General features: G+C 42.6%; 1 protein-coding gene across 2 annotated transcripts; it reads right to left on the bottom strand.

The window, feature by feature from the left end:
• Window positions 1-4,169: 4,169 nt before the first annotated feature.
• On the bottom strand, window positions 4,170-20,216 carry SRGN (serglycin). Of its 2 annotated transcripts, XM_063133033.1 has the most exons (4): window positions 20,082-20,216; window positions 8,057-8,204; window positions 5,641-5,746; window positions 4,170-4,779 (listed from the first exon to the last, which is right to left on the bottom strand). In XM_063133033.1, exons 1-4 carry the CDS (start codon window positions 20,170-20,172, stop codon window positions 4,735-4,737), a joined length of 390 nt encoding a protein of 129 aa, XP_062989103.1. In that variant the 5' UTR covers window positions 20,173-20,216; the 3' UTR covers window positions 4,170-4,734. The 2 variants fall into 2 exon arrangements, with proteins under 2 accessions (XP_062989103.1, XP_062989101.1); XM_063133031.1 differs by having other exon boundaries at window positions 4,170-5,746.
• Between the last annotated feature and the right edge of the window lie 2,373 nt (window positions 20,217-22,589).

Genomic DNA, 22,589 nt, shown 5'->3' on the forward strand with positions numbered 1-22,589 from the left:
GGAGGGACGCCAGCTTTCGCTGACGTTTTCTTGGCAGGCCTTATAGCGGGGTGGTTTGCCGTTGCCTTCCCCGGCCGTTATTCCCTTTCCCCCAGCTAGCTAGGTACTCATTTTACCGACCTCAAGAGGATGGAAGGCTGAGTCGACCGGAGCTGGTTGCCTGAAACTTGAACTCAGGCCTTGGGGAGAGTTTCAGCTGCAGAAACTGCTGCTTTACTGCTCTGCACCACACGAGGCTAATATATATATAATATACAAATAATATGAAATATGTTATTGTATGTGAAAGCAAGGCTTGTATGAGACATACCGAGTAAGATACAGATTTCCAAGGAGCAAGCCCCACTGAACACAGAGGGACTTATTTATGAGTAAGCATTACATGGATATTTGGTCTACTTTTCTTGAAATCTATGCATAACTCCCCCCTTTTTGTGTGTCTATGAATAGTATATCTGATGGAAAAACTATGTCATTCCTATGTATGTAATGTTTCTTTGTTTTTGTTTTTCACAATTTTTTTTTGCTCTGTTAACATTCACAATAAAAAAAAAATATGAGAAAAATGCATGTAAGATCAGGATATATGCTGTTCTTATATTTAAAACATCTATTCTCCCCCATACCATCCTGAATTAATGTTGGCAGTTCATCATAGATATATTAATTCTGCATTATGTCTTACGTCAAGCTGTGTAATGCTAAAACTTTCTCATATGAAAAGTTTTACAGTAGTATAATTCCATCAAATAGAAGTGAAAGTGTTTAATTCTCCATATCACCAGCAGGTGTCTTGTATTTGATGACTCTGATTCTGGTAGTCTCACAGGAAAACCCAGTTTGCACCGGCTGACGCACACATGGAGCTCCCATCCCATAATGTGATCTTGTTTGGGCATCCATTGTATGAGTGAAAGTGGAGAAAAAAGGTGATTGCACAGAGGTCTGCATGGGTTGAAGCTCTCACCTTTGGCAACACATTTAAAGCAGAACAGTTGTTCAAAATATACTGCCTTACCTGGCCCCTGTCTATACGACAATGGGATTACTCCTCATTGAATATAAACCTGAATTTTCATTGATTCGAATCTACGCAAAGAGCGTCACACTGCAACAGCAACAGCGATTTCTCTCCTGATTTTTTTTGGTAGTGTAGTTATTAATGCACACTTACGCACATTCGTACATACAATGCTACGGAGGAGAGAGGAGCAAAGCTATAAATTTTATCTGTGGACCTCTGCAGATTCATATAAGAGAAAACCCGAGAGGGGGGGGAAAGGAACGAGGCAGAAACGGAGGATGTGAGAGTGTGGGAAAGCAGCGTGTTGCAAAGGACAACCCTCTAAAAAGAAAATGGAAGCTTTTCTCCAAGGAGCGAGACGGAAACTGAACACGTCTCCTCCCTCTGGCCGCCTGTTCCCCCTTCTTTGTTTTAATATTATAAGCTCTATCTGGGGAGCTCCGCAGAATCATATAATTTAAAATAAAATGGCGGAAAGGAACGAGGGAGCCAGAGGATGCAATAGGTGGGAAGGTGGGAAATCAGCCAATCACTTTGTCCTGCCAAAAAATGTACCACCATTTTAAATAATTTTAATAACGATGGCTTCCGCCTGGGGACTAGATTTCCATGAAGAATCAAAGAATCCCTAACAGAATCTATAGCTTCAAATGGAGCCCCTAATTCCCAACCTTCCGTGTGGGAAGCAGTAGAGTGAAGAAACATCTGGGGATAATGCTGCAGGGTTTAATTTACGGAAAGAACAATGGAGATTGACAGTGTCTGAAATATTTGTTTTATGCATAAATATGCAAACAAGGCATACCAGGTGCTAATACACACAGCAGGCAGCAAATCCAGCAAAGCTGCATCATATTCCCCAAAAGAATCCCTGCACTCCAAGGACTTCAGCCAACTCAGAAAAGTAGCCAAAGTCCAACTTCATAAAGGGCAAAACTACATGTGATTTTTATTACATAGTTTGGTGTTGCCTAACAATATAACCAATAGTTAGTACAGGTTGCCACCCACCCTCAAAAAATTAGGACTGTGGTGTAGGAGATTTAACCACACACACACACATTGAATTGGGGCCCTCTGCACTTACTTTTACCATTGGGGCAAGGAACCTCCCATTTGTTCCAATGGGAGGTTTTTCCCCAATGCAAACAGGCACAGCAGGAGGGAATTTCAATTGGTGCTACAGCAGGGGGCAAAGGATTAAATCGTCCATGCTATGGTCCCACCCTGGCTTGGATCCTTCATGGCAGCTATTATAGAAAAAACCCAGTTACTCTACACCAAACTATGTGAAAAGTCGCATCTAGTTTGGCCCTACAAGCTAGTGGCTCTCACCTGGCATGGGTTCTGGCTGGGTCAGAAGCAGTATGGGCTCTTTCTTTACTTACTCATATTTTAGCCCACTTATCAGAAAGTATCCCACATCAGCAAATAAAAGACAGGCCCTGGCACCAGGCTTACAAACGGAAGGGAAGTGGAAGAACAGTTCTTCAAGGCTAGAAGAAAACAGTGAACTATATGTGGGCATTTATTATTATTTTTTATTATTATTATTTATTTATATAGCACCATCAATGTACATACCCAGATTAGGCTGGGCAGATCTTCCCTTGTGGGTAGTCTTGCTTGAATAGCAATTGTTCCTTTGACCAATGGATGGGGCCAAAAGGAAGTATCCAACAGGGCCCCACTCAGCCTCCATAGGGCTTTGGGACTTCTAAAAGTAACCCTGCAAACAAGTGGAAATGCTCATTTCTGAATTGAGACATGTCAGCGGAGCTTTCTTTTGTGAGCGCCATTGATTGACTTGCCCCACTCCAGAAATGAACATTTTTGCTTGTTTTGAGTTATTTTTAGACACACGAAAGCTCTGGCCCTGTTGTGCGAGCAATCACTCCTGCAAGCACACATGCACAATAGGAAACAAGCAAACTCCCTGCAGCTGCTCCTTCTCTGGCTGATGTATGGTCTCCCCCCCCCCTCGTGCTTTGAAGTTATTCTTAGGAAGCAGGGTATTCAGCGCCCACCCCATGTCCCCTGCCTGATGGATGAGGCCAGAGTGGGCCTCCCTTCTTCTCTCCAGCCCCAGAGCAACAGTCAGTTGGAGCTGAGTGTTTGAGAATCTGTCAGTTTGGGATATACTTCCTAGTAAGAGTGCTTAGGTACAGACCCAGACATGCTTGGCTTTGTTTGTACATAATTGTGCTCACTGAAATGAAAGGTGCATGGAGTGTGTGTATTAGACGTTGTAAAGCACACAACAAATATTGATCTTCTCACCCCATTCAGTTGAATGTTTGACAACTGCCTCTACATTCCTGATACGTTAGAGCACAACAAAACCATAAAAGCCTGTTTGAAAACCCTGTTTTAAAAGGGATGAAAAATTACTCTGTGCAGGTACAGTTTTACATTTTAAACACACTGAAATCATAGCACCATCATGATTACAGGAATAGAATGGCGTTTGCTTCTGCTACCCTGATGCTAAGCACATTTACTTGGGAATAAACACGATCTTGTTGTAGAAAAAGATGGTTTTAATATAAAAATAATGCAATGAGCATCTGTATCCATGCATATGCCTAGCTGGTGTCCCCCTGAATATGTGTGTGTGCGTATTAAAAATAAGTATTCAGTGGTGACTAGCATCAGCCTAATGGGCCCCAGCATGCTTATGCCAGCCCTGGTGCTGATGCTAGGTCTGTTTGTAACATCCTCATCTTCTGCTGCTCTTTGGTGGTAATTTGGGAGGTCCTGGGCTGCAAGGCTCTGGACTTGAGCCTCAAGATCCATCTTTAGCTTCACCATATTACAAGCTTGCGTATACCTGCTTGAGAAAGAGAGATTGGAAATTTGGTAGGAAATATGAATTTCATGCATATTAAGTTCTCCAACTTGTGGATTTTCTGTAATAATGGATTTCTTGCAACTTAGATTTTAACATTTTCATGTTTCACAGGTATTCTTGTTTGGATGGCATGTTAATGACACATTTCTGGCAGTGAACTAAAAATATTTACAGTGCAATCTTATACACATCTATTCAGAAGTAAGTCCCATTGAGTTCAATGAAACTGACTCCCTGGTATACGGTTGCAGCCTTAGTCTAATATTTAACAAATTTTAAAAAATGAGTCTTAAGTTGCACTTTGAATTTTAATAGAATTATAGCAGAATAAATGCAGATATCAGGGGAATGCAGCTTAGAAGACTGTAAAAACATGCGCTGTGTCTGCTTTTACGATGGATAAAAGATTAAAGACATGCAGATTTGCCAAGTGATATAGCTGAAACAGCACAAGAAATTTAGGCATGTTAAAAAGTGTGGTTCCTCAGATTGCAAATGACAAATTTCAAAGGAGTTACAGATTTCAGAGGGGTTACAGAGGAATTCGGAGATATTCAGAGGGGAATACAACAGAGTGGTATTCTGTGAGTCAGAATACCACTTTTTTAAACTAACGCAAACACTTGATAAACATGCTTATTTGCACATTTTGAAAATTATTATGAGGCTCTACAACGCACACAGAAGCTACATAGGGTGGCATAATTCAAGGGGTGCCCACCCAACTGTGAGCAATACACAACTCCAGGTTTTTGCACTGCTTCTGGCATGGCCAGCTCCCTGGGCAAACGAAGACCATGCCTCAAAATACTTCAGAATGACACAAGGGGCTCCTTCAGATGGGGGAAATCTCATTCCCTTACCATGGCTCTGCTTCCTGCATCTCTTCCGCTTCTGTAACGAGCTGTAATTACACAAGGTAGAGAGCAGGAAGAGAGCAGTGATCAGTGGCTTGTACAGCCTCAATTTGGTTTAATAGGACAGTGCCCTCCACTGGGCATTTTAGACGGCAACTTCTCCTGCACACAGCAGGAAATACGGATAAATACCAACGTTTTTCAGAAGGATCGGGTTTTCTGAGACTTTTTTTAAATTGCTAAAACTGGGAAATGGAGTACTGCAACATCAGAATCACTCGTGAATGTCTGTGAGTGGCTAGTCATAAGTGTGCTATTAACACTCATTTAAAGAAGCTCAAGGCTACAAAACACACTCCTACTGACTTGCCTTGGGCCGTGCAAAAACCAAACAAAATAGCTGAGCCACCTCTAAGCTGACAAGTAAAAGGAAGGGAGGCTTCAGGAGAGAATTTGCATAGCATTCCATTACTTGGTATGGTTAATTCTAGCATTGCGGCCTCATTATTATGTTTATTAGTTGTCCTTTTTTCCTAATATAGCTTCCATTTGATGAAATTGCCAATTGTTTCAAATTCTGTTGTCCCACAACTGAAGAGCGATCCAAAATTTCTGGAAGGTTAATCTTAAAAAGAAAGAAAGAGGAAAAGCTTGCATTCAATACATTTTATACCAAAGAAAAGCACACAGACAAAATTAAGGCGTTTATGGCTGGTTTTATAGTTTACGTAATATTTTTGCCTGCGTCTAACTTCACCGCGTCATAAAACACAAAAGGCCTGGAAGAAATTAGATCACAGAGATCACAATGCATTTCCATGGAAGAATAAATCTTCATTCGTTAGTTTAAGCTTCAGCTGTTGATCTGGTTGGTCAATCACGGAGTCAAAAATACTGAGATCATCCACCTCGTCCTCAAGGCCTGAACCAGACTCTAGCTCGATATAATTTCCTGATCCATATTCATCTCCAGTATGTGGGAAACTAATAGGGTGGTGTTGAAATGTCTTCATTCTGAAACACAGCATAAAAAAAATCATTATAAATCTTGGATATAACTTTGAGATCTTCTTTATCTCCTTACCAGAAATTAGCTGAATCAACTTTAGGATACTAAAATGAAAGTCAGGAGTTTCTTTATATGGCCTCCAGTCTATCAGAATTAGAAGAAATCCACCGGAAAAGCTATGTTCAGAACAAACAACAAAATTTTTAAATGCTTTTGGGGGGGGGTGTTCTGTTTGTCAATGATGCCTTTTCATTAGATGTTTACAGAAGGTAGATGTAGACCCTCATCAGGCTGTTTCATATGAAAATATGAGTGCTGTCAGACAGGAGGCTCCCGGCACTAATACTCAAGACATTGTGTAGCTATTCCATCTTTTTTCCACCTAACAATTTTTTGTCTGGTCAGTGGTGGGAAAACACAGGAGGGCTACAAACAGAAGATGTCGGACTAGATGGATGCTTGGTCTGATCCAGGATGACTCTTCTTCAGTTCCATTGCACCAGCGATTTATCACACTCTCACCATGCCTGTTATGTGTTTTTGCAGCACGGTATTCACATGACATTGTCCCTGTCCTGCATTCATCTCGCCTCTTCCCCTCCCTTTTCTGTTTTATTTTGGAGTGGGGAAAGTCATAAACTTAATTTAGCTGTACAAATTGTGATCTCAGTGCTGGCTCCAGGATTTTTTGTTGGTGGGGGGGCTTGGGCAGGATGCTCTTAGTGGGTCCCCTCCTCCTTAACACCACCCACTTGCTCTGCCTTTGGACCATTAGAGCTCCTGCCACTGCTGCTGCTCCTCTTTCTGATGTGACCTAGTGTCTTCTGGCCTAGAGGGAGAGTGTGTGAGAGAGATAGGAGCAAGGTGAAAGAGCAACAGCTCTGTGCTTCCTGCTCACCCATTTCCCTTTTCCTCCTAGGCAGCAGTGGGGAAGCAGGAGGGAGTGCATGGGCCAAGACTGTTACTGCTGTTTGGCTTGGGAAAGGTTTACAGGGGAAGAGGAGCGAACGTGCACTGAAGCTGGGATACCAGACACACCGGTGCCTTGCTCTTCCTAAAAAAAAAAGGTCTTAACTGCGAAGCTTTGCAGTTCTAGGGAGGCATGGGGGTGAACCACCCTCACCCCTGTCCCAGTGAATTTTCCGCATTTCTTTTAAGGTGAAAATGTACCCCTGGTTATGCCTACTCAGGAATAAGGACATAGAGTTAAATGGGACCTCTCTCCCTCCCACTTCATGGTTGAGCAGTTGAGCGGAGAACCGCCCCACCCTCCTCTTTTGTCAGCAAGTCCGCCCTTAGACAGACACGCCTCCAACAAAGAATGGGATGGTCTGACAGAGTGCAGAGTACACAGGAGGGAGGAGTGCATTTATTTCACATGGAGGGGGGGAACCAGACTTTCCCTGCTCCAAAATGAAACGAAAAATGGAGGGGAAGAGGCGAAATGACTGCAGGACAGGGACGATGTCATGTGAGTACCGTGCTGCAAAACTGCATACCACGCATGGCGAGTGTGCAATAAATGGCTGGTGTGATGGAGCTCATGGCGGGGATGGGATAAATGGAAGCAAATGCAGTGACACATGCTTAAATTTGGTTATAGTTGGGATTAGGGACTTCAGCCAAAAGACTTTCCCCAAAAAAAGTGGGATTTGAGGAAGAAAGGGAGGATAAAAATGTAATAAACAGTTGTAGTATTTTATGTATTACTTATGCCAAGCAGTAAATGTTAATGGTGTTTCACTGAGTTTCCTAAGTAAAAATAGACACAAATGGAGGGGAGGGGATGAACTTGGATCAGAAATATACTGTGCGAGAATTGACAGATCAAATTTTTTAAAAGTTGTGAGCAGCAGAAAAAGATTACCAACATTCGGCCCTAATCTAGGTCTTACTTTTCATTGAGACCTGCTTACTTATTCATGCATTACATTTCTGTACCACCCAATAGCTGTAGCTATCTGGGTGGTTCATGTAGAATCCTGTTTTCTGACACTGCTTCACCCAGTGAAGTTCTACTTGTCATACTGCTGTCAGATGCTCATGATCCCTGCCAGAAAAACCAAATGGCAATGCAATCTGCCTATGCATTTTTAAAATTCAGGTAATGGTAAGTCTGAACAAACGCAAAGCAATTTCTACAGATGTATATTGCCCAAAATTATAATATTTCACAATATGTATGCAGATAATAGAATCTCATATGCTTTGCACCATCACCTTGTAAATGTCGCAATCACCACATGCTTAGTAAACATTCAGTACTTTCAAGATCAACACAAATGAGTCTTATAGGTGAAGTTAATTTTACTTACAGCGTCGGATCAGCGTTGGGAGGGAGGATCATGTTGGCACTCCCATCCGGAATTACAAAACGAGGTCCTTGCTCTTCAACGCAATTTGCAGAACTGGCACCAGGTCTGCACTTAACCCACATATATCGGCCCTTCTGAACAGGAGCCCCTGATGAAAGTGTTTGATCCATTAGAATCAGGTTTATTCATAACCCTTAACAATTAAATATTAACATGATAAAACTGCAATATCAAATATTAATACAGAATGACCGATCATATTCAATACAAGTCTTATACTTTATAGAAAACGGAACAGAACATTCAGTTTTAAAATTTCAAGCTGGGGGTGGGGTGGGGTTCCTTTGCCATATAGGGTGGTCCTGTGTTATAGAGGGAGGTCCTCTATTTTAAGGGATTTCAGAGGACTGCTCTCTATTTTGAAGGCATCCTCTATTTGAAGGACTATCCCATCTAAGTTTGGTTTAATGATAAAGAACCATAAAAAGGAACAGCTGGGCCACGGAGATGCCCATCAACAGTACCTGGGCAGCAGATTGGGGGCTTCTCTACACAAGGCTTTTATAGTGCACTCATGATTGATCAGTCACGGAAGTTTTCAGGTCAACCTCCAGAGCCTTTCCCGTCCTTTGTGATCAATATCACAGAAAGGAAACACACACACACACACAAAGCGTGGGGAGGCAATGTAAACAAGCTGATCTTGATCAATGGAAGAATCCAGAAGCAGAAGCCCCAGTAAAGCTGTAGGATAAAAGCATGGTGTAGAGAAGCTCTGAGCAAGGCATACGGAGCACCTGGTCACACTATGACAAGATATACCACATTTCTATTTAAATTATAATAATATTTTCTATTATTGCATCTATAATTTAGGCTATGCAAATTTGATGCATATCGGTGTTCCCTTTTGTCCTCTTTTTTGGCGATTCATAATTAACCACCTAATTTTCCAAGAGGTGAAGGCAAGCAACCTGACATTTCCTCTGGATGATATATTGTATCTTCGTGGGAGCGCCATCAGTTAGTTTCATTTTAAAAATTTAAAACATGGAAGTTAAGGGTCGAGGGCCAGGGAACAACAAGAGCAGATGTTTTTAAGGATCACCCTTAAAATCTATGGAGAATAAGCAAGTACAGTGGCAACGTATTAAGATTGGCAAGTACAAGTTCATACATTACCAATTTAAAAATAAACTTAAAGCCATAGATTCTGAGCCTAAAGAACAATCTTCAGGGATGGAAACCACAGTTGGAATACCAAGATCCCTTCTGATTTAGAAAGGTGTGTCTTTTGTGGTGGTTGTTTTTAAACAGGATCTGCACTTGGGCAACCAGAGGCTTGGGCAATCAGTTCAGTTTTCCTACCTAACTTTTAATAACCATTTTAAGTCATCTCCTGCCTCACCTTGGAAATCATGTCCCTCCCATGCAAAGTTCAGTCATACCAGATTTTACTCAGAGTTTGTTTGGGGCTGAGGAAAGGCATCACTGGGAATAATGGAACTCACTGGTCATATGGGAATGCAGCCCGGGCTCAAGGAATTAAGCCAGAGTACCAGAGTTCTATCAGGTACTCTGACGAACAGTGCTCAAAATGGGGTACAACGACATGCCTCTTCTTTGCAACTAGACCTAAAACGGATCCACTTCTTTTCAACAAATGTAATGCGGTCTGACCAAATTTGAAAGAAAATAATCCCACACACACTTACTGCCCTGCTATGCCCACAAACCATGGGCAACCAAAGAATAGGAAATTATATTAGCTTCATCAGACCAGCATTATACTGTGCAATCACTGTGAATTGCGTGCAAAGAACTCCGAAGTTTTCCAGCTTATAATTTGCTTTTACTGTGAAGTACTCCCATGCATCCTGCTTTAATTGTGCTTCTTAGCCAAAAGAACTGACGTATTTTGGACTCCTTTAAGAACAAATCTTTTGTTGTTCTCTGAGCGGCCACTGGGGGCACAGGAGGAGGATTTAATATTTTTAAATTTCAAATTAAACAAATGCTTACATCTGTGTAAGTTTTAAAAATAAAGACATCAAAATTGGCACAGTAATAGATATTAAGGAGGGCTTTCAGCATACCAAATTTGAATTGGATTGGGTCATCCATTGATTTTTTATGATTTTTTACATTTCCCCCCCTTAAACCCTTTTCCTGGTATGCAAAGGATCTTAGGAGCGCCACCGCCCCAGGTGTGATTTAGCTAACAACAACAACAAAAGCTTTATGCTATGGGGATAATTCGAGGGAAATGGGTACGTGGGATGAAGCTCTGAATGACACACTGTGGAGTGATTGGCTACAAACAGATCAGATGATCTCAGAAGGTCCCATTGGCTCAGACCACAGAGATAAGAAAAATATGAAGAGGCATTTTGGGAAAAGCCATTTTTAAATATCCTCTGAGGCAAAAGTGAAAGTTGCCCATAGTAATCAATGAAAAACCTAAGATCTTACTGTTGTTGTGGCTGGGCATTCCACCACCACCCTTCTGCCACCTCTTAAAACAAAAGGTACCACCAAAGGAAAGTAACTTTTAGGTACTTATAATTAGGGTGACCATATGAAAAGGAGGACAGGGCTCATGTATCTTTAACGGTTGTATTGAAAAGGAAATTTCAGCAGGTGTCATTTGTATATATGGGGAACCTGGTGAAATTCCCTCTTCATCACAACAGTTAAAGCTGCAGGTGCCCTGCCCTCTTTTAAATATGGTCACTAGTATAGCTCCTGCAGCTTTAACTGCTGTGATGAAGAGGGGATTTCACCAGGTTCTCCATATATACAAATGACACCTGCTGAAATTCCCTTTTCTATGCAAATGTTAAAGATACAGGAGCCCTGTCCTCCTTTTCATGTGGTCACCCTACTCAAAAGTAAGCTCCTTCCTGAGTGCCAGAACGCTTACTTTTCAGTACGGAGAGCTCCCTGCTCACTTGGGAGCTGCAGAGGGAGGCTGGTGGGCGACTCTACTCTTGTCGTCCTCCTGCACCCCCAGTGCTCGGAGAACAACAAAAGATGCTCTCTTAAAGGGGTGTTAAAGCAGGATGCATGGAAGTGCTTCACAGTAAAAGCAGATTATAAACTGGAAAACTTCGGAGTTGTTTGATTGCACAGTATAACGCTGGTGTGATGAAGCTCTGAATGTAGTCTCATCTTGTAGGTTGGGGGACTGAGGTTGAGAGAATGGTTTCTGACAGCCCTGCAATATCTAGTCTAGTTATGATATTGCAGGTCAGGGATCAGACTGAGACTGAGATCTAGCATACAACAACCCCACAATTTAGTCCAGTGTTAACATTGCCGATTAGAGATGGGCTGAGGCTGAAATCCCCCATCCAAAAACATTTCAGCTTGCAGCAAAAATCAGTCTTCTTAAATTGCCCCATCAACCACCCAGCCCAAACCCAGCATTCGTGGGATTTTTGCATGCAAAAATAAGCCAGGTGCTCCATTCACTGCAGGTTAAAATGTCTATTAACACCAACTTTTTTTTAATCATTTCACATGAAATAAAACAATATTAGAGCAGAAAACTCCTCTATTTTTTTGTTGGGTGTATGTGGTGATGTCCAGAATCCTGGATTTCTCTGTTGGTTTACATGAGTAACTCTCAGTTCTGCCCTAGGGAAGGGGGAAAGGGTTATATTGAAACCAGAAACTGGCCCTGTGTATTAGACTGTGTATTAGTCTAGTTATGACAAGTTGGTGGTTCAGATTATGACAGGAGTGTATGAAGTACAATTTGGCCTCAGAGGAGAGCGCTATAAGGAGTTGCTCCCTAATACGGTCTGGCCTAACAGCTAGAAAGTTGGTGGGTTTGATAGTGGAGGATCCCTGTCCCAAAAAAAGAGGGATCATTTAAGGTATTTGACTTTTGTGAATTCCAGTATGGACTGACCTGGGGAGGATCTACACAGCGTCCTGAAGGCGCTTGCGTGTGCCTCCGGTGTGCCCCGAAACTCCTTGTGTAGATCCTCCCCTATCCTGGCCAGAAGAGGCGGAGGACGAGGCAGCGGCGGCGGCCCCGCATCGCCCCTCGCGGGGACGGGGTGAAAAGTTTCCGGGCTCGGCGGCTTCTTCCGCCGAGCTCTCCGACCTTCGGGACACCATCTGCCAGGCCCCAGACAGCCCAGGAGTACTTCCCCAAGCGCGGCGGTTGGCAGCACCTGAAACCACGCCGCGGCGGCGAGACCCCGGCTCCCTGGGAGCCGCCTCTGTTGGGACTGAGGGAGGGGAGTTCGCCGGGCAGGCCAGGAGACCCTCGCCCCAAACCCAGATCGGCAGCATGGCCGAGTGGGAGGAGGAGGTGAAGTTAGGCAAGCAAGGGGCTGGCAACGCGAGGCGGAGCAGGCTGGGGGAACGTGATAACAGCAAGAAGAAGGGCCGCCTCCGCCTCCTCCTCCGCCCCTTCTGGCCAGGTAAGCAGGATCTACACAAGGAGTTTCGGGGCGCACTGGAGGCGCACGCAAGCACCTTCAGGACGCTGTGTATATCCCCTCCAGTTCTGCATCTCCTGGACTAATCTGCAAATCAGAATTTAGTGATCCACCAGCTTTTGCACCTCTCAATGGTTCTTATGCAATTCTTAGCTCAAAAGATTTATCAAATTGCATTTTTTTAAATTATATTTTGAGTGAAAATAAAATAGTTACAAGTGAATTCTCATGCGTATATTTGTTTTAAATCAAGGGTTAGTATTAAAATGGGAAGGAAATTATTTATGAGTAAACACATGCAAAAAGTGACATTGTCCAGAAATAGACTGAAAGCTCCATCCGACGAGCGTTTTACTGCACACTCGTTTCTGGGCACTCACGGATTGCTCACATGACATTGTCTGCCTCTCTTGTGTCTTCTGCTCCTTCTGGCCTTTGTTGCACCGCAATCCTCCCCCCCTCACCACCAGAAAAAATCCGGTTGCTGCTCTCTCCTACCTAGCACTACCTATCAGAAGGAATTGTGCAGCTATTCCATTTTTTTTTCTTAGCAGATTTTTCACAGTAAGAAACAAGATGGAAGAAGTGGTGGGAAAACATTGGAGGGTTACAAGTGAAGACAACATTGTCTGGAACCTCTATAACGGTCTGTGAATGAGGCAGGGACATGGCACGATAAAAGCCTGCTCCTAAAGCACCCCTAGAGCCAGAGGGAAAAACCCCACTAATTACTTCAGCCAGGTAACCCTTGAAAATAAGGGCCAAACCTCATTTTACAAAGGGTCCAGATGACATCTGAGCAGGGGGCAGTTCTTGGAGGAGAAGACTATCAATGGCCACTAGTCCTGATGGCTATGTGCTACCTCCAGCATCAGAGGCAGTAAGCCTATATGCACCAGTTGCTGGGGAACGTGGGTGGGAGAGTGTTGTTACACCGTCTCTTGCTTGTGGGTCCCTGGTCGACAGCTGGTCACTGCATGAACAGAGTGCTGGACTGGATGGACCCTTGGTCTGATCCAGCATGGTTCTTCTTATGTTCTTATTTGTTGAACATAAGAACGTCTACAGCAGAGAAAGGACGAAAAAACTGCTGCATTTAGCTGTTTTAGCTTACTGTATTTGGACTTGTGGTTCACGGATGATATTTTGTTTCAGAAGCTCCTGAAGAAGGATCGGGAGATCCGAAACGTCGAGCTTTTTATACAATAAGTCCTTTTACAACAATACAATTTTTAAAGATTGAAGATATATGTAGCAAAAAATAAAAACCTTTTTCTATTTTCCAACACTAGAGACTATCTCTTATTTTCTATTGGATTCATATAGTGTTTTTCCCCCCTCCTTCATTTTGACGCTTATTTGTAATTCACCAGTGTTTGCCCACCATTTCTTCCAGCTTTTTTCTTTCAACAGAAAATCCGTTAAGGAGGAAACAACGTAATAGTTGCAAAACGCCTATTGATCAAAGGGCTAGGAGCCCTCCATCTGGAAGCATCCTAGATGTGCAAGGCAACTGCATGTACGTTAAACACAAGTTTGCCTTATTCATATATAAAGCAGAGATGGCAGTCTATTCTTTATGCAAATGGAGCATAAAGGCAAAGGGAATTAGATGGTTTAGACAAAGGTAAAGGGAATAGATGATAGCCTCAGTGGTGCAGCAGGGCTGGGCCTTGGACCAAATCATAGGGTCCTGCAAACTGTCCCACTCCCTAAGATCACCTGGAAAGCAGCGGGTGAGGAGGCTGTGGTAAACAGGCATGGTGTCAGCACTTGGCGTTGGCATGGGCATGCCACTGCCCACTGGAGCTGATGGGGCTCACCACAGCAGCCTTTCTTTCTTCTTATTTTTTAAAGACATTGGCCATAGCTAGACCTAAGGTTTATCCCTGGATTGTCCAGGGGTCAAATCTGTTCATCTAGGCGACACACAGGGGATCCAGTGCTCAGGCAGGGGCGAACCCTGGATGATCCCAGGATAAACCTTAGGTCTAGCTGTGGCCATTGTTGCAGTTGAGGGTGGCTGGCTGCGCATGTACATGATTACAGATGCTCATATTATTATTTTTACTTCAAATATATAGTATCCTTTTCTACAAAAAAACAAAACTTATTCCCAAGTAAATGTCTTTAGCATAATGGCAGGAGAAGCAAATTCCATTTTATTCCTGTACTCGTGATTATTTAAGTGAATTGATTTAAGTGAGTTTAAAATGCAAAACTTCAGGTGCTCAAAGTATTTCTTTTTAACCAGGGTTAGCAAAGAGTTGTTTGTTTGCTTTCATTTTGCTCTAACGCACCTGGAATGGAGAAGTAGTTGTAACACATGAAATGGCGGGCAGATGGAGAAGAGACATGTTAGTTGTTCACTTCACACACACATCTGTCTTAAAGTGGAGGGATGGGGCAGAAGACATTAGGTCTAGGGTCTAAAATTACCTAGCTGCACCACTGGATAGCCTCAAAAATGTCTGTTTACCAGTTGTGGGAAATCGTTGCTACAGATGTTTCCTAGATGCTTTCTGACTGAAGTGACTGAAGTGTTTCAATTCAACTCCTTCCTTTTTAGCTTAACCACATTCCAATTCAGGCCTTGTTGTTTTTTCTTTTTCTGAAGTTCAAAGGAGTAGAATGAAACATTTGAAACCATGCTAAGCAATTTGCAGATTTAATCTTTCATCACTCTCTTTAGTAGCATTAACTGATTACATGGCAAGCTTTTTAGTGGCGTTCATCCCTTTTGTTGCTGTTTTTACCCGACTTCCACTGGAGTTGAATGGCAGCATTTTTTTGGTTATGCTTACTTCAGCGTTTGCACTATATTCTTTCCCCAGTCTTCTGAGAAGCATGGGCTGATTTTATTAAATAAACATCACTTGGGATAGCTATTGAAAGGTGTACATTTCAGTGGAGGCTGGTAGCTCCAATGTCAGTGGGGTGGCAAATCCACTCCCAGTTTCCAGAACTCCAAAGGAGCCAGCTCCTTAAGAGTTCTGACTGGTTCTGACTGAAACCGGGAGTGGTTTCACCATCCCACTGACATCAGACCTCTTAGTCTCCACTGCTACATCATTTGTTTTCTCATGACCCTTCTTTTGCTTAACACCGTCATCTCATATAACAGGCATGAAGAACCTCAGGCCCAGGGGCCAAATCCGGCCCCCAGAGTTTCACAGACGACCGACCACACTCCGTTTCCCCTCACTGCCATTTGTTGGGAGGTTTTCCCAGCATTTGTGCATTTCTCCCGCATTCTGAAAGATTGCAATGCCTCTCCTAAGGCTCTGTAAAGGGTAGCAAGAATTTTGAGCTAAAAATATGCTAGTACTTCTGTTTCCACTCTTATTGCCTTTGGCCACACCAGCCTTGCTCCCTCCTGGGGCTCATCTTGACCGCGGCGCATCAGCGCCATGAGCCCCCAACCCCCGCACTTGTGGTGCTTTGCATCATCCACACACGAAGGAGTGCGAGTGCGAGGGGTTCGCAGGTGAGGAGTGCGAGTGCACAGGTCCGCCCACAGCTCCTCGCATCCCCGCTTTGTTTTGCTTGCTTTGGCGGAGGCGTGGGGTGCCCATGCCTCCTGGCATCCCTCTTCGTTTCTTTTTTTAAGAAAACTTTTTATTTTTTTGCTTCTCCCTGTGCCAGAGAAGGGTGGCAGCCATTCAGCTCGCTGGCCCACCCCCTCCCCCCTGTCTGGGCAAATGGCGGCCAATCAGGATTTGCCACCTGTTCAGACACATGTGCATCTGCACCTTGCTGAAAGGAAAAAGTGGGGGTAAGTGACAGACTTTTTTAAAGCGGAGCTTCGGGAGTTTGCCCCTGGATGGCTTCGAAATGGCAGCTGCATCATGTAGATGACTTGCAGCCACTCTGAATCCACCCCGGGGCAAACCCTTCGTCAAGACAAGCCTCTGCGAGGGGCCTAGAGGGCTTCTCCAAAATGAAATTTAGCCGTAGGGAAGAAAGAGGCTCAACACCCCTGTCATATACAGTACTTTTAAAAAGCCCTTTATACTAGCTATAAAATCAAAAGAATGTGTCACAGGCACCATCTTAACAAGGAAATCCAAACAACCATGAAACTAGTTCCATCAGCCCAAGGGAAATATTTAAAAAAATAAAAGCAACCTATTTCTAAAACCAAGGGGTGTTACAAATGCAGCTTGTGCTGTGGCACAGAGCCTGACGTTCAAAAAGGGGGAAAAGCCAGAATGCCCACTGGCTAGTACCGTTGTATAAACCCAAGCCACCCTCAGGATGCCAGCTGTAGGGTTAAATGCTTTGAATATAAAACTTAAATATTACAATGCCATTTTTATGTTCAAAACACCATACAATCAGCAACAGCTCAGCATAAAGCACGATTTTCTTTCAGGGGTTCAGCCTGCCGTGCCCTCTTGCAGGATACTCCAGGATACTCCATTTTAGGATGCTTTTAGTAAGATTTTAGTATGTTTTTAGGAAGCTTTAACAATGTATACTATGTCTTTAATCAATATTTTATGTATTTTATACTTATTGTTGTTCCCCGCCTCGATCAGGATGGAGAGGCGGGTAAGAAATTATTATTATTATTATTAGTAGTAGTAGTAGTAGTAGTAGTAGTAGTATTCCATCCCCCACCCATGTTTCTCATTTCTCCCCTCCCCTGCCCCATTAATCAGTGTTCCATGTCCAGTCCTCATTGAACTGCTTTGATAGTTCCTCCCGTTACGGTGTTTTTCTAAAGGTGGTGTGTTTTTTTGGTAGCCCCTCAAACCCTGGGGTTCCCAGAGCCTGCTGCTTCTACCTTTGTCTTGCGTGTGGATAGGTGCCATTTTGACTCTGTAACGAGGATCAGCATATGGAAAATGAGTTCGCTCTTAAAATATAGGATAAATGCATATAGGTTGTCTGATTGTGAATTGCATTTCCTTTTAATGGTTTAGGGCTGCAGTCCTATACACAATTACCTGGAAGTAAGGTCCATTAAAAGTGGAACTTACTTCTGAGTAGGTACACATATGACTGTGCTGTAAGTATCCTGTGTGGTAACTTCTAACGAACAGAACCCACAATTTCTTCATACTTACACAAATTTCCTTTTGCACCAGAACAGAAATTTGATGTCCTTGCAGAAGAAACTGTGGAACTGTCCTCTTTGCCCCACGGCGGCTGTGAATTGGTGCTGCGTCGGCTATACGACACTGCCACCAATTTGCAGCCACCACAGGGCTTTTCACTGAAGCTGCGTTATAAAAAAATGTTGGGGACTAACCCCGACTTTTTTCTTCAGAGTGAGGTCACCATGGCTCTTCTGCTATGTGACCTTGCTCCAGCATCGAGCCGGGAATGGTCTGCGGAAGATGGCAACCAGTGATAGGTTGCTGACAACCCAAGAAGAGGGCGGAGGGCCAGGCTCCAGCACCCTGATGGCCGGAAAAACCCGCACTTCCTGCTGGAGTGGGGATTTTTCGCCCCACCCTGCAGCAGCGATACTGCAGAATTTCAGAGGGGAGGAGTTGCAAAGCGGCACTCTGAAGACCAGCCCTGTATTCCTTTTCAAACATCTTGCTATTTTGTTTAATCCCGCAAGGAAATCAAACAAAATCAATGCCTTGTTTACATATCACTTTAAAGCAGGAATCGTGGCTTAACAAACCACGGGGGAAACTAACCAGGAAGGAATAGCTTAATGTTACATTCACATCCAAGGTGATGCTTAATTGTGTCCAAACAAGCCAGGATTTGTAAGTCAACAAATACCCGTGGTATAAAGCTCCCTTATGAATTCTAGCTTGTTTGGGCACAGTTAACCATGATCCCAGATTTAGTTGTAACATGAAGCTCTCTCTCTCCTGGTTTGTTTATCTCATTAAGGGAAGAGTGAAGCAAGAGCAATTGGCTGCATATACTTCCACATTGCTTAGTCACATAATGGTTTATTAAGCCAGGATTAAACTTTTAAATTTATAATGTATTTTATGATGTATTTTGTGATTTTAATTGTTGTGAACTGCTCAGAGAGCGTCAACTACTGGCCAGTATAGAAAAGTAATAAATAAAGGGATATGCAAACACAGCCAATGAAACATGTAGATATTACATAGAGAAAGCATGGTTAGCACAAACTGTTTTCCTCTTCAAACTATTTTTTTTTTACATTTTTCAAAAATTTAGTAATCAACAGTTTTCTAGAAACAACTCAGAGGGCTAAATTATTTCTATCTAGAATTGACAGTTTAATCATTAATATGTTTACTTAGAGGTTAGTCCAGTTAGGACTGCAGCATTAGGCTACAACAGTTAGTTGAGAGTAAGCCCATTAAACTCAGTGGGACTTATTTCTGAGTAAATATGCAAAGATTTGGGCTGCCCAGTACATTTCTGGGTTTTATAATATTAAAGATACAGTTGAAAGAAACAGCATGAGATTCATACATTCCCGGTATAAAACAAGGGAGGGTTAGGGCACTGCTACCTTTTAAAACTCCCTATAACTTACCACAAATGTCAATTTTAAAGTACTATCAGTAATTTTAATACAATGAAAATATAATTTTATAAGGGGGGGATTCTACTTTGCTAATTGAACTTACTTCCAAATACCTTCATATTACAGATACTCAAAACTTTTTGACAATAAAATTATTTATTATGATTACTTTATACTTGAATGATAACATGTTCCTCTAATGCCTTTCCCGGTAACTATTTTACAGCACAATTAATTTTTACTCCACAGGCTTCCAGCTTGTATGTCTTGTGCATTTTCCCAGCTCCTTTTGCTGCTATGAAAATGTTATTTTCCCACCTCTCCGCAGCTCACATACCCATCGCAATGGTGGAGTGCTGTGTGGAATATGGTTGACTGTTATAGTGCTATGATATCGCTTATGACAAATGACACCCAACTCCCTTCCTGTATGCCTAGGCCACAAGAAAAGGTTGCATGTTCCCCTATTGCAATGGTCAAACACAGGAGAGCATTTGAAGCCCTTTCAAAATAAAACAACATCAACTGAAGTATTGCAACAAGACAACTCTCTCTTTCTGCAGCAATATCCTGTAACTGTGAACCTTCTTTGCTGCTTTTGTTCTTACCCCCCCCCCTTTTTATTATTTAAGTCTTTAGAGGCTGTTCACTCCCACATTTCTGGAAGAGGAGTACACACCTCCTCCTTAAAAAAAAATTGTTTATGTATACATTAAAAAAAGAACCTTTCAGCAAAATCTTAGCAATCTGCATCAGAATGGCCACCCTTACACAACAAAAGGCTGCCTCTCTTGTAGCCAGGCTCCCTCCACCTTCACATGTGGAAATGGGATATCACACTCCTGATGCTAGAACTAGTATAGATGGCTAAGCATAACAATCTTCGAGAAGAGGACATAATCTGGTACAGCCCTAAGTTTTAGGCTGCAATTGTATCCACTTACCTGGGAGTAAGCCCCTACGGAACTTAGTGAGGCTTACTTCTGAATAGACGTGTCTAGAATTGCACCGTTGGTCTTGCTTTTGGTTTCTGTGATGTAGTGCTACACGGCTTATCAAAGAGATTACAAAAAAGAACAGCCACTTGCAACTTTACCTTGTACTGTGCATCCCATAAAGAGGATTACACAAAGAGCCACAAAATTCCTTCTGTTACATCTGACAAACATCTCCGTTTTGGCCTGCATACCTCCACGCTCCGCTAACCGTCAGCGCCACTCTGGAAATGCAACTAAACAAGGAGAGTTATCGCCTTTACAAAAGGTTTCCAAAACCTCAAACCCAACCCATGACTTGCGTCATAACTTCCTGAGCACAGAAATGTGACACATCTAATATCAAAAGTTAGACCCTGCTTCTACAGTTCTCAATCCACTTACTATGGGAAGAATGTTGCCTGAACAAGACTTACAACACAAACCTATGCATGTCTACTCAGAACTAAGTCCCACCAAATTCAATGAGTTTCTCTCAAGCAAGTGTGCATAGGTTTAGTCTTAGTTTCAATAAAACATAAAAAAGTTAAGGATCGTGGCCTTAGGTTGTCATCCTATACACACTTACCTGGAAGTTAATTACCATTTACCTCAATGGGGTTTACATCTGAGGAAACAAGTACAAGATTGTACCATTAAAGTGTAAGTCCTCAGTATCTGCACACAGAACTCAATACAATATACAGCAGTTAATGTTTTTGTTTTGGAGCTCTAGGTAAGGGTGCCCCTTTGCCAGTTTTCTGCTACCTTCAGGTGTAGTTAGTGCTGTGTCCCATCATCGATGTTGAAAACAGATTCATTTTCCAGTTTTCTGCTATCCCAAATATTTCTTCAAAATTAATTGGAAACTGTCCAGTCATATGTTCAAAAATAGGGAAACCACCTTGTTCTTTGCCTCAGGCAGCAAAATGTCTTGGGCTGGCCCTGCTCCTTCCAAAAATCAAACCCTGGTAAGCACTGCCCTGCCCTAGAACTCACCACATGGGGAAGTGAGGAACACTTACAGATAATGATGATGATGATGATGCAAGTCAGGTAAATGAACAACCTGTGACATGCTCACCTTTAGTCAGTAGCTGGGATGACCCATTTTGAACTGATGACACTTTCCTTGGCATAACTACCCCAGGGAAACCATGCCAGTGTTTTCTTTCAGTTTCACTATGCTAGTCTTTACTATACCGGCAGATACTTTTAGCCATTCAGAGAGCAGAAGAGGTACGTAGTAATTCCACTCTCTCTTTCCCCAGTAAACACCCAAGCAATTATAATATGACATGTACCAGATGTACGCTAACATGATACAGAACATTAATTTCACCGGTAGGGAAAACAACCCAGGCAGAGTCATTACACCACTATGCTGTGCAGCAACCCTTCTGCAGGCCACAAAAAAGCGACTTATGGGAGCAACCACTTATTTCAAGAGCCTCCTTCACAATCAATACCTTCCTGTACCACCCCCTCCATCCTTTTCCTAATTTCCCCCCAAAAGGAAGAGAGACTACTCTAAGGAGTAAAGAAGCAATTTACAATTTACTTCTCTGAATGCCTACATATTTTATTTTCATGTTTCTCCTCTAATCAGAAATTGGCTAATTATGTGAAGCACACCTCAAGGAACCGACAGACCACACATTCACCAGCAAGAGTATTTGTTACTTCCTATTCAAATGTGTTTGTTATTTCCTATTTTTATTAACAGCATTTTTGTTTGTTTGTTTGCTACGAGGTGATAAAAAGCTTCAGTAGGAAACTAATTGGACAGGATGACGCTGTAGCTTGAATACTTAGAATGCTTATCTCTTGCTACTTCCTTTGTGTCACAGAAAACGTTTTCATTATAACAATATCAAACTTTCCATGGAAGCATTTTGAACTGCCGAAGAAATAAAATCCACGCAGAAGTTCTCCACCGTTCATAAATACATGCAGAACTGGCTATCTCGCTTTGGTAATGGTATTGAAATACTTAAACTATTCTTCTTACCCCCATGTTGTGTTGTTTCTTACAAAGCAGGGGGTGGCAACTCCAGATGTTTTGGCTCTAAACCCCCAGTACTGACAATGCTGGCTATGGTTGCTAGGAATTGTAGGCCAAAAAATGGCAAGGCAGTAATGCAGATAGAGCTGGACCAGGGGGCTAAAATCTAGTGCCTTGCAAAACAAGAGAGGGGAATAACCACCTGAAGAGCAGCAACAACAAAAGAGCCCCGCGTTGGCATCTGGGGGAGCATGGAACTGATAAACAGCATCTTTTATTTGTTTTATTTTTAAAAGCAGTCAAGGGGCAGCCAACTGGGCAGGCCAGGTACATGGTTACAGGTGATCATTTTATAATGTTTGCTTTTCAAACATATTATCCTTTAATAGTGCTTATTCCCACATAAATGGGGTTAGCGTTAGAGGAGCAAAAGCAAACTCATTTTCATTCCTGTAATGATGCCGTTGTGATTTAAGTTAGTTTAAAATGCAAAACTGAACATGCTTAGGATATTTATTCTTTTTTTATCCTGCTCCCAATCTACACAAAATAGTTTCAGAAGCGTTACCCTATTCTTTACAACTATATGTGCCAGGAATTGAACAGAAATTCTTCTGCATGCAAA

Source organism: Elgaria multicarinata, chromosome 8 (assembly GCF_023053635.1).
Source record: "Elgaria multicarinata webbii isolate HBS135686 ecotype San Diego chromosome 8, rElgMul1.1.pri, whole genome shotgun sequence".
In the NCBI taxonomy this organism is placed as follows: domain Eukaryota; kingdom Metazoa; phylum Chordata; class Lepidosauria; order Squamata; family Anguidae; genus Elgaria; species Elgaria multicarinata.

Excerpts from the sequence above, each read along its gene's own strand:
- SRGN (XM_063133031.1), bottom strand. The coding sequence starts at position 20,172 with ATGCAGGCCAAAACGGAGATGTTTGTCAGATGTAACAGAAGGAATTTT. Across the intron at positions 8,205-20,081 it reads TATGGGATGCACAGTACAAG|GGGCTCCTGTTCAGAAGGGC; the intron begins GTAAAGTTGCAA and ends CACTTTCATCAG. Across the intron at positions 5,747-8,056 it reads CCCAACGCTGATCCGACGCT|AATGAAGACATTTCAACACC; the intron begins GTAAGTAAAATT and ends GCTGTGTTTCAG.